This window comes from Osmerus eperlanus, chromosome 14 (assembly GCF_963692335.1).
Source record: "Osmerus eperlanus chromosome 14, fOsmEpe2.1, whole genome shotgun sequence".
Lineage (NCBI taxonomy): Eukaryota > Metazoa > Chordata > Actinopteri > Osmeriformes > Osmeridae > Osmerus > Osmerus eperlanus.
The window spans coordinates 3,550,937-3,563,000 of NC_085031.1; the positions used below are offsets into that span (position 1 = coordinate 3,550,937).

A 12,064-nucleotide genomic window follows, 5' to 3' on the forward strand; every position below is an offset into this window, starting at 1 on the left:
AGTTTTTGTTGGTCAAAAATATCCAGCACCAAATATCCATATATAATGTTTGGGCCAAAATATCCACCGACAAATCTATAAGACAGACTACAAGACCAATCCTCTCATGATATTACTCTTTGTCTCTCTCCCTCCCTCGTTCTTTCTCTCTGCGTTGCTCCATCTCTCTCTGTCTCTCTCAGTCTCTCTCAGGTCACACAAGCTATAAATGAGTTAGCCTTCCAACAGAAGACAGTACCCTCGGAGATATGTTTCCCTGGCCCTACATCAGTCACAATTTGACCCCTGAACTGTCTGCATCAGTCAAGCACATGCTACCTGCCTCGCACGGGGATCACCCATCAGTCATCATGGGGTCTTCCTCAACGACCATCTCTAATTCCTCGGACTGTTTCTTCTCATTTGCTTGTCTCTACATTAGGACAAAATTATAGAAGAAAATATCACCTGTGGCCTATATTTGGTGTCCACTGAGCAAAGATTTGCAGTAAAAACGTTCATTCTCAAGAGAGTTTGTGAATCTATGCTCACTGTGTTTGAATATGCCTTTATTTTGGTCTTTAGTTGAAAGGAGATCTCAGCTGGAGGTCGGAGAGTCTGATGTGGAATTAAATCTATTTATTCTCCATTCCTTCCTATTTGAGTTATTTCTTTACTCTGGCATTTCATTTCACCCTAGGCAATCCCAGAAAAGAAGAAGAAACAACGATCTAATGATGCAATATGGGATTTCAAATGGGAACAGATTTGAAATTAAGATTTGGAGAGAAACTGTTGGTGAGACTGAAACAGGGAAAGAGGGAGGGATGTCAGTTAGTTAATGAAAAAAAGAAGTACTTAGAAGTGAGGACAACAAAGCTGACCTCACAAACACAAAGTGACTCAGCACAGAGCTCTTAAAATGGCTGTTTGGGTTTGGTAGACTGATGAACTGTCTTTGATACTAAAACCAAAAACAGCAACAACAAATCTGCCCCTCTTTGATAGTGCTATCTGTTGAGACATGATGATCTCTGATTGGTATGGTAGCCATCATTTCAGAAGAGTTTGAGACCAATTTAGCGACAGCAAATGTTTGGTGGCTAAAGAGATAATGGGATCTGTTGAGCTGTGGTGTCTCATTTTTCTTTCTCTCTCTGGTCTGTCTCCATGACAGTCTCTTGTTTGTCTCCTTCCTTCTGTTACTTAGATGATGGGTGTCACTGTACACTAGTTGGAACTTCTCTGGGCTTGTGACGGAGATTGTCAGAAGGGGGAGGGGGATGGAACCGACTGGTGCCAACTATAACAACTTTGCACATTATCAGGTAATGAAAGACGAGGAGAGATAGAGAGGGGTGAGAAAGATAGAAAGAAAAGAGACGGTGAGGGAGAAGGAACGACGCAAAAGAGGGAAAGAAGGATGGAAATAGAAAGGGAAAAAAAAGGTGCAGGAGGTGGGGGAAAATCTTTAAAAGGCAACCGAGCTGCTGACTGATCTCGACTTAGTTGCGAGAGCAAGAGGTCTGATGGCGCTGCGAAACGTAGCCCCCTGGTTGGCTATTTCTACCGTCTGGTGCTGCCGAGTGGGAGCACGAGGTGGGAGCGTGGTCTTGGAGAAGTGCGTCACTGAGGTGCAGCCATTTCTAAAAACAGTCATTCTCTCTTTGTGAAGCACCCAGTTTATATATACACACACATGGCCTTTTGTCTTCACAAGTAAGTAGGATGAACACATACACACACCAAGCTTAGACAGAACAGAACATAGAAATGCAGACCTGTAGGTATATGGATTTTGATATAATACAATAATCCCAAAAGGTCATTGTTAATTAACTAAGTAAGATTTGATATGTGTTTGTTCATGCATCTTACTGTATATCAATTAAATAATCTATTATATTTTATTACAATGATTTTGACTTTTCTGGTTGACACATCAGTGTTTGAACTGTGTGTAAATTTATGACTATAGTGTGTGTGTGTGTGTGTGTGTGTGTGTGTGTGTGTGTGTGTGTGGACCAGACAGCCTGTCACCTGTGCGGCCTCCCCAACCTCATTCCCTGACAGCCCAGAGACAACTCTTTAACCCTTGTGCTGCCTTCGGGTCACATGACCCAAAGGTTCATAACGAACCATCGTTGTGTTTACCCAATTTTACCCAATACAAAAACAAATTAAAATAATTTTCTTTTAACCTTTGCAATGTGGGGGGTCTGAGACAGCCCAACGGTTAAAAGAAAATGCTTCACTTTGTCTTTGTATGCGGTAAATCTGTCGCAATACGACGGTGGGTCACAATGACTGATGGGTCAGAATGACCCGAAGATAACACAAGGGTTAATCACTCTCTTCCCTCCTCTCTCTTCCTTCACTGTACATGCACATCTGTTCTGCACTGGGTGGGCTGTCACCACCCCTGCCATTCTATCTGTCCGTCTGCCTGTCTCCACTCCTCTTTTGCACATCTCTCCATTTCGCTTCGCCTCCATCTGCCCGTGTTCCGTATTCATCGTGTGTCAGCGTGGCTGCGGACCAACTGGGTCAGCGTCGAAGTGACCCCCTCTCTACTTCTATAGGTCAGCAGGTCTGATCAGTATCAATGTCTGCAGGGCCAACACACTATACCAGTACCAGCATTGGGCAGACGAGCCTTTTCAAACAGCAGGATCCTCTTTAGAAAAGAACGTTCTAAAAAGATCCTGTTAAGCTTTACCTCAGGCGTGTGTATGAATATAAAGTCAAATGGCCAATGTCCAAACATCTCCTACTACACACACACACACACACACACACACACACACACACACACACACACACACACACATTGAATGGATCCATTGAGGGCACGTTCGGTTAAAGACAAACAGATAGGTCTCAATAAGTAATCTGTCAGCATCTGGAAGACCACCATTTGCCAGCCAGCTAGCCGGCCAACACCATCTGTACTTACTGGGCATCAAGCCTCGTTCAATTTGTGGATCCAATAACCTATCTCAGCAAGAGAGGGCACCACGTTTAGAGAAGATCTACAAACACTCCCAACTATTCAACTTCAACTATTGTAGAAGAGCAGTTGTTCTTGCAGAACAACTGGTTGGGAGTAGTGCATACTTACTGTAGTTGTGCGTGTTTTGATGACTCGAACATTGATAGGATGACCTTGTCCTTACAAGGCGTGACACTACTCTAGGGTGTCACACCCATGGAACAGTGCCACTGCAGGATCGACAGAGCAGTCAGTCCCTGGCAGAGGGAGAGAGATGGCTTGAAGACGGAACACTCGGTGATAAACTTGAACCAGCCGCGAGGAACGGATGAACGTGAACAACAGATATTTCATTTGAATCACCCCGCCCTTCTTTACGTTACTCCCACTTCCATTCTCTTTTTGTCCCTCCCTCCCGTGACTGTTCCTCTTCCCTCCCGTTCACCTCGCCGAGAATCAGGCCATTTCTCTCCAGCCAACCGACGAGCGGCACAATCCAATAAACACAAGAGCGGGAATCCGTCACTCTGCTGCCGACGTTTGGAACGATTCAGATTGGAGGGAGGGAGGGAGGGAGAGACAGAGAAAGAGAGTGAGTGAGTGAGTGAGTGAGAGAGAGAGAGAGAGAGAGAGAGAGAGAGAGAGAGAGAGAGAGAGAGAGAGAGAGAGAGAGAGAGAGAGAGAGAGAGAGAGAGAGAGAGAGAGAGAGAGAGAGAGAGATGGACGGATGACTGGAGTGGTGGTGCTGCAGAGCCAAGGTGAGACAAGGTGGGGATAGACATGGGCATCACGTACAGTAAAAAGGCCTCCCTCTCTCCACACACACACACACACACACACACACACACGTAATCTAATGGTCGTCTGAAACGCTATGAATCCCTGGGCTGCAGGCTGGGGAGCAGTAATGACACTAGTGGCCTCGGTGCAGCAGAGTTATGCTGCTAGCGAAGCCCTAAATTCACACACCACGATCACGGAGGCTTTATCAGTGTTCGCAGACCTGCCTGCTCAGTCGCATCCCAGCCAGGTTAAACACATGAATTAAAGCCACAGGCTTTTACCCTGTGGAAGCTCTGTGGTATTAAGAGTGAATTGGAGCTTGAAGTCAGAATTGTCTAAAGGCCCATGAAAGCACTGATAGCGGTGCGTCAACATAGAACAGACATTTTAAATACTTCGATACATTTTGACCTGACTAGGGATTTTTTTTTTGTCCTACCGTGGCGTCAGGCTTTGTAACAAAGAGGAAAATGTATGCGCAGCCGAGAGGATGTCATAGCTTTTAGAAGGCTTTACAGAAAAGACACCATCGCTATTCCATCCATCTTGTGAATAGAAATATTATTCGGTTGGCCATGGAGATGGAAATAATGATCAAAGAAAGAAAATGATTTTTATTTGTTTTTGTATTGGGTAAACATTTACATTTAGCAGACGCTCTTATCCAGAGCAACTTACAGTAAGTACAGGGACATTCCCCCCGAAGCAAGTGGGGTGAAGTGCCTTGCCCAAGGACACAACGTCATTTGTCACGGCCGGGAATCGAACTGGCAACCTTCAGATTACTAGCCCGACTCCCTCACCACTCAGCCATCTGACTCCCTGGAGACACGACGATGGTTCGTTATGAACCTTTGGGTCATGTGACCCGAAGGCAGCACAAGGGTTAAGTCAAGGAGCTCGTCTCTGACTGCTCTCTGTTGGGTTTTGTGATAGAGACGTTGAGAAGCACACACACGCGCACACGCACCCACCAGAGTTGCAAAGCCTCCAGGTAGTGTCTTGGTAGAATAAAGGATCATCTCATCGCTATCAGCAATCCAGTGTCGTGCAACAGGACACAGCGGAAACTCTGGAAAACTAATGGAGAAGAAGGGCCTTGGCAGAAGTCCCTTTGTATATAGTGGCAGAGCTGACGTCGTAGTCGGGGACTCACACACAAAGGTGAACTCAAACTGAGTTGTTATTCTAAAATCTGAACCCCGTGCCAGCTAAAGTACTACATCTTGGAGATAAATAAGGATAAATGTGTTTATCTGTCAGAAATAATTGCTGTGGGTGAAGGAGTTTTGGGTGAACTCTTATTGTTGGAGTTTTGTTACAGCTCCCAAAAGACGGAATTTCATAACGTTCTAGAGCTTTCATAGCGTTCTAGAGCTTGTCTGGGGAGCCGAAAAAGGTATAGAAGGAGGTGCCACACACGATGAGGGAACACGGAGAAGAGGAGCTAGCCTCCGGGGAGAGGAGAGGGGAGGGAGGGGTCCGAGGATGAATTGTGACTGCAGACAGCTCGCCCGCAGCCAGATGAGTCCCAAGTTACGGGTATTCCATAACAAGCAAGATGGAGACCTTTAGCAATGTGCGTCATCCCCACCTGAATTCCCCCACCGCCATCAACCACTGTCACACCATGGAAATGTCGCAGGGGGGAGGCGTGGGCGCTGAAGGGGATTCCCGTCAACTGGGAGAATGGCAATTATCCTCCCACACACCCTGACATCTGCATACGTAAGCGTGTGGTCAATGGTGGCGGCGGAGGGGGTGGGAGGATGAGACGGAGGTTAGGGAGGTGGAGGATTAGTCACCCCAGGAGAAAGCCACAGAGCTGGGCCTCCCAGGATGGGGTTGGTGGGGGGGGGGTTGGTGGTTGTTGTGGTGTTTAGCCCGGTCATGAGGAGCACGTCCAGCGTTCAAAGGTGGGGGTGGGGGGGGGGGTTGCAGTTGTTCTCTAACATTGTGGTTGTGCAACTGTGGTTGCAGGGGGCATTGGGAGCTATTAGATCCATCCTCCCATCCATCCTCCACATCCTCCCTCCCTTAATAGCCGTTTTCAATGTATTTACACTGTTTGGCATTGTACTAGTTCACATTACATGACTTTGACTTAGATTTCAGCCTAAAACAGGCCACACTGACTCAAATCAACTGTTAATCACCGAATACAAGATTTAGCCATTAGATTCCGAGTTTTGAGACTTTCATTCTTATATTGCTTTAAAGTGCTTTTCAGCTCCTGAATGGCCGTTTTCAATGCATTTACAATGTTTGGCATTGTACTGGTTCACATTACATGACTTTGACTTAGATTTCAGGCTAAAACAGGCCACACTGACTCAAATCAACTGTAAATCACCTAATCCATGCTACTTGACAAGATTTAGCTATTAGATTCCGAGTTTTGAGACTTTCATTCTTTTATGCTTTAAAGTGCTTTTCAGCTCCTGAATGTGCGTTTTCAATGCAATCTCGGAATCTAATGGCTAAATCTTGTATTCGGTGATTACCAGTTGATTTGAGTCAGTGTGGCCTGTTTTAGTCTGAAATCAAAGTCAAAGTCATGTAATGTGAACAAGTACAATGCCAAACATTGTAAATGCATTGAAAATGGCTATTCAGGAGCTGAAAAGCACTTTAAAGCAATAAAAGAATGAAAGTCTCAAAACTCGGAATCTAATGGCTAAATCTTGTCAAGTAGCATGGATTAGGTGATTTACAGTTGATTTGAGTCAGTGTGGCCTGTTTTAGCCTGAAATCTAAGTCAAAGTCATGTAATGTGAACCAGTACAATGCCAAACAGTGTAAATGCATTGAAAACGGCTATTCAGGAGCTGAAAAGCACTTTAAAGCAATATAAGAATGAAAGTCTCAAAACTCGGAATCTAATAGCTCTAATAGCTGTAAGAGGGAGGATGTCATTAGAAGATGAAAGGGGCTGTTCTCAAGCGGGGCCTGGCTCAGACCGTTTCAAAAGGTGTGTCGGTCATTTCTGCATTGGCGTCCATACCATAATAACATGCTACAGTGGATTGCTGTCAGCTTCACACGCCCCATCTCTATTACTCAATGATGGGGTTTGGGTACAGTTTAACCCTAAGTGACATATTCAATCTATATCAAAATCGTGTTTATATTAGCATCCCGTCAAATTGGCTCATTCAAATGAAATGGCTCATTTAGAAGCTATTGGCAGCTTGTCTGCATGATTTAACACATGTTATAAGGACTGACATCTGCTCTGTAGGAAAGGAGAAACGGAGATGGACAGAGAGAGCGAGAGAGAGAGAGAGAGAGACCTTGTCTTTCAATCACAAGGACCACTTTTATGTGACATCATAAAGGTCACATTTCCATTGTTTGCCCCATTAAAAATACAAAGTCTATGGATTTAGAGTAACTCCCTCTAGCGATGTTGACAAAGTCAGTGCCCATAAAGACATTGGCGTTCAGAATTAAAGAGAGAGAGAGAGAGAGAGAAAAACGGAGCGGGAGAGAAAGAGAGAGAGGGGACGGGTGTGTTTGACATCAAATCTGCCATTGGCAGCTCATTCAGGGCATCATCACCCTGCTTCAGGATGTGCTCACAGTGGCTCATCAACTACAGTATGCTGGGCCAGTGTAATTATATTCACGGCAGCCTTGTTCCAGGGAGATTGATGCGAGGCACAGAGCATGCGAGCAGAGAAAGGAGAATGGGATGGATCGGTGCTGGCCGACCTTGTTGTGTTTTTTTTTTGCTGCTTTCACTGGTGGCTTTGGCTCGCCTGCCCGGAGGAGAGGGGGAGAGGGGAGGAAGGAGAAGTGAGAGGAGAGTGAGAGGGGAGGGAAAGGAAAGGAGAGGAGAAGAGGGGAGAGGGAAGTGAGAGAAAAGGAGAGGGGAGGAGAACCAGGCAGTTTTGTGTGCGGGTGTATGGGTGCGTGGGTGCGTGGGTGTGTGTGTGTGTGTGGGTGTGAGAGTGTGTGTGAGTCTGTATTTGCATGTTGGCGTTCCTTCATGTCAATACCATACACTCCAGCTGTACACATAGCTAAGTACCCAAAGCACAAAATCCATGCACTCAGCATACGAACGCATACACAAACATATACAATCCCTTTCTCGCTTACTGTTGGCCGATTGCACTATCCATCATCTGTCAGGGAACATCTCCCCTGCTCGGCCACACTTGATTTCTATCTCATCCCTCCCTTTCTTTCGTTTTTACTGCTGCCATTTATCTCTTCCTTTCCTATGGGACCTTCCTCTCTCTGTCATACACATACATACAGTATCTAGTATCTAGTATCCTTTCATGTTGAGCCCACTCCAATTGAAGCACCACATTCTGTCTCCTTGATGTCCCTTTTTCAAATTCAAATTTTAAAAAAAGTGAGCCCACAGGGGTGTAGATCTTTCTTTAGACAAAGGCCCAAACAACAGTAACAAACACAGGTGAACAACAATAACAGAAGTTATAAAACACACGACTGTAATCACATTTATCTTAAAATCCTATGTAAAATGACAATAGCAGGAGGGTGTGGTTGTATATTAGTTTGATTTGTTTGTTTATTTCCGGCTTTCTGGCTTTCATGCTCTCTAATTCTATACAGGCACATCTTCTCATACCCCTTTTCTGCTAAGGACTTCAAGGAGGGCCACAGAGGCAGAAGGTGTGAGTGCCTGACCTTGATTTGGACCCAGGAGAGGTCAGCGGATGGGTTGTGAGGTGTGACACAGTGACCTCGGTGTAGGAACTCTGCTGGGTGAGATTCAGCACCAGCGATTGGCTGAACCGTCCCCCAGCATCAAGGTCGGCTCTGTCACATTCTCGAGCACGGCTGCCAGACCACCATCCGAGAAGCACTGTGGGGATGTTGCTATCACACCTGTGTGTCTCCCTGGCAGTGTCTGAGATATCAGTCTCATTTGTCTCCCCCTCAGGACCTTTCAGTGATACCAGTGTGGAGTCTCCCAGACTGTACCCTATCGTTCCCTAATTCCTCAAGGTAAGCTCTCAAACCTATAATAGCCTGGAGCCCCTCCTAGCAGCTGTTCCCATCTAGTCTGATCGAATCAGCTATTTCTCAGAAAGCACAGAGAATAATGCTTGGCCCAAAACGTGTTCTCTTTCAGAACCATGGATAGCTACTAGTGCAGGCCCTGCTGTTTCAGGACCCTGGAGAGCGCCATCTCTGGCTCTAAGTGGGAAGCTTTAAAGGAGCCATAATTATTTTTCAATGACACAGAGAGCACAGAGAGCAGCTCCATTTTTTATTTCAGAAGTCAATAAGAGTCTCTTACTGGTGAATTAGTAGGACAATCAGACTAGTCCAGATGAATAAGAGTGGATCTCCGGTTTGTTTTGATGCTGTAATCAGCATAGTATTGATCAGTTGTTTCGTCAATCAGTAAGTGCTTCATAAGCTCAAAAGAGAAAGGAAAGACACATAATTTATAGATGGGAGGTCTTGGCGAAGCTTAGTGTTTACCTCCTTCATTTTTTTCAGCTTGTTTTCTCACTTCTTAGGTATTCCCTTCTTCATTGTGTCCTCCATTTTTATTTGCTTTTCTGTGTAGGAAAATATTTGTAGTCCCCCCCACCACACACACACACACACACACACAAACACACTCAGAAACACACACACAAATTCTCTCTGCTCTCTGCTCTTTTCTTTTTTCCCTCTTCCTGGAACGAAGACCTCCTATTGTGGCTTCTATCTGGCAACAGTTCCCCTGCTGCACTCTTCTTTAGTGTGAGGAGCCACGCTGCTCCTCTCTTCACTCATCCCTCCATCTCCCCTCCGTCATCTGGAGCGCCTCTCCTCTCTTCAGTGCGCGGTGCCACGGCAACCTGTCCTCCCTTCCATTCACCCCCCCCAAGTACGATCCAGCTGCGGATTGATTTGTGAATTGATGGATTGATCAATGTGGTGTTTGAAGGCTGATGGTCCCATTACTTGCTGCTTTGTCTGCCTGTCTCTGTTTACCGTGTGTCTGCTGGGTGTTGAGTGCAATGTCTCCCATCATGCTGAGCTCTGCATGCTCACGGCCCTGTGAATTAACGATTCGTGGGGCCAGCCGACAGCATCGAAGCCACACATTTAACATGTATATCTGTTTAGTATGGATTTCTGTCAGAGAGTATCTCTATGCAGATGGACGACAGAATGTACCACAGGATGACTTGATAAAGTCTAAACTGTCTATTTGGCTTGTTTTGTGCCCGGTGATGCCATCAACGTGTTCCCTCAAATGGTAAGATGTTGCGTACCTGTCAAATCCTGAATGTTTGAGGTCGGCTCAATCACCTGTGGCCCCCGGTGGGAATTCACCAAGATGAAGGGGGTGCGAGGAGTGTGGGTGCATGGGCTCCTTATATGGTTCTGTGGGTTTCCTGCCTCCCCAGCCCCTCCCCCACAGGCATACACATACACACACTGACACCCCTTATGATGATGACACCACGGGTCTAAACCCCTCCCCATTCCATTTCCCTTGGTGGAGATCAATGAGAGAGAGAGAGAGAGAGAGAGAGAGAGAGAGAGAGAGAGAGAGAGAGAGAGAGAGAGAGAGAGAGAGAGAGAGAGAGAGAGAGAGAGAGAGTGGCGCGTGTCTGAGTGGAATCTTTCTGCACATTGATAGCCAGCTTTAACCTTACGCAAGTACCCTGAAGACAGCGGGGCGAGGAGGCGACTCAAATCTCACCAAGTCGTCCACCAAGCTTTCAAGCATTCTTTTTTCAACAATAGATCTCTGCGGACCTCAAAACACTTTAGCAACAGTGGAGTGCCCAGACCCGGGGCTTTTCGTGGATTTTTTGCAAGCTTCTCGTGTTTTCTCGCCGCATTTTTTCCGTGTTGAGGATCTGTGGAATGAGCCGTTTTCTGCACGCGTCGTGTCCATGCCAGCATGGGAACTGCCGTGTCTAAAAGGAAGACTTTGAGAAACGATGCGATATCTTCCGTGGCAGCAAAAGTTAGGTAAGTGTACCCGATCCAGACCGATCATCGATCGACATAGCATGTTTTGCGCAGATTGCATGACATCTGCGCTGATTTTCGTTTTGTCTGTCAAGTTACCAAACATAGTCAAACACTGAGTATGGACCCGTGCTGCAATTTTTTTTGTGGCAAAGATAAGTTATTATGCGTTGAGGCCACCTAACAACGCGTATGAACATATAAAATCGCCGCTGTCACCTATTAATCCCACCACATCTGTCGTCCAGTGATGTTCACCGGGAGCATCTGCAACCTGCGCCCGTCGCTGTGTCTCCCGCCAGCCAGGGCGACATGACCGGATTTCATAAATAGCGACGGCATTTACTGCCGCAGGTGTACTAAATGGTTGTTATTCCCGTGTATTGTAGCTTGACACTGGGAGCACGCACACAGGTGCGTGCACGCCTGCTGAGTTTAACCAAGCCACTTTAATGCTGAAAACATTGAACCAACGTGTGGTGGTTCGGATGGGGTTTAAATAGGCTACCTCACAGAACGACACAAAATATAGATGTGAGCATTGTTAGTCAAATTAAATGCCTGGTGGTAGCCAGGACAAGGTTGTAATGCGACGCAGACGCATTCTGAAAGGAGACTATCGCTCAAAAAACGGGGAAAAAAAAAACGTTTTTAGTGTTGAACCCAGTGTAGGCTATCACGCTGATGCCCACTCTTCCGTAACAAAGGCGCTTGTAATTATGTGCTTTTGACCTTCCAACGGACAGCCTGTCTCAGTAGCACTCCCGCCCCCGGCGGACAAATGATCTTACTATTCATTTATCAATCAGACGCAATTGACTCGCCTTCGGTGATCAGCAGTCACGGTGAGTTACCGCGCCGGAGAGAGAGGGCATCAGAATGCCTATAAACTCAGGAACGCAAGCACACTCACGTCTCTCTGGCAGGTGTTGGGCTTTAGGACTGGTTAACAATTCCGCCGCGTCTAAACGTGCTTTCACATGTCACTGTAAACACGTGTTGTAAATCTCCAGTTTTTTCCTCAGTCCGTTTGGAGACATGCGCGAACAGATCTGAACCAGAACCGAATAGCCGAAAACCAAACCGCAGTCTTTTATGGATTTCAGGGAACGACGTGGTCTGCTCGCATGCTGCCGTTGAAACCCACACCTTTATAAAGCGTTCAGAAGTAACAATAGGAAGCGATTGACAGATAATTGATGATTTGAGATCATCTAACCATTTTTTCAATTAAGGTCACTGAAACGACCTTGATGTCCAGAGTTAGATGTGTAAAGGAATGTTGTTACGTCATCAGGTGTGTATGTGCCTCTGCTTCAGTGTGTGTGTGTGTGTGTGCGTGTACCA

General features: G+C 46.2%; 2 protein-coding genes across 2 annotated transcripts in view; both read left to right on the forward strand.

Annotated features, from left to right (window-relative positions):
- The window catches only part of pnpla7a (patatin-like phospholipase domain containing 7a), a 30,782-nt gene extending 30,340 nt beyond the window's left edge, over window positions 1-442 (forward strand). Inside the window, exon 35 of the mRNA XM_062477962.1 lies at window positions 193-442. Coding sequence (XP_062333946.1) covers window positions 193-212 — 20 coding nt within the window. The 3' untranslated portion in view covers window positions 213-442. The remainder of the gene's footprint in view (window positions 1-192) is intronic.
- A 9,908-nt stretch (window positions 443-10,350) lies between these two features.
- Window positions 10,351-12,064, forward strand: part of nsmfa (NMDA receptor synaptonuclear signaling and neuronal migration factor a) — a 28,846-nt gene continuing 27,132 nt past the window's right edge. The window contains exon 1 of the mRNA XM_062477968.1: window positions 10,351-10,717. Within this exon, the coding sequence (XP_062333952.1) occupies window positions 10,647-10,717 (71 nt within the window). The 5' untranslated portion in view covers window positions 10,351-10,646. The remainder of the gene's footprint in view (window positions 10,718-12,064) is intronic.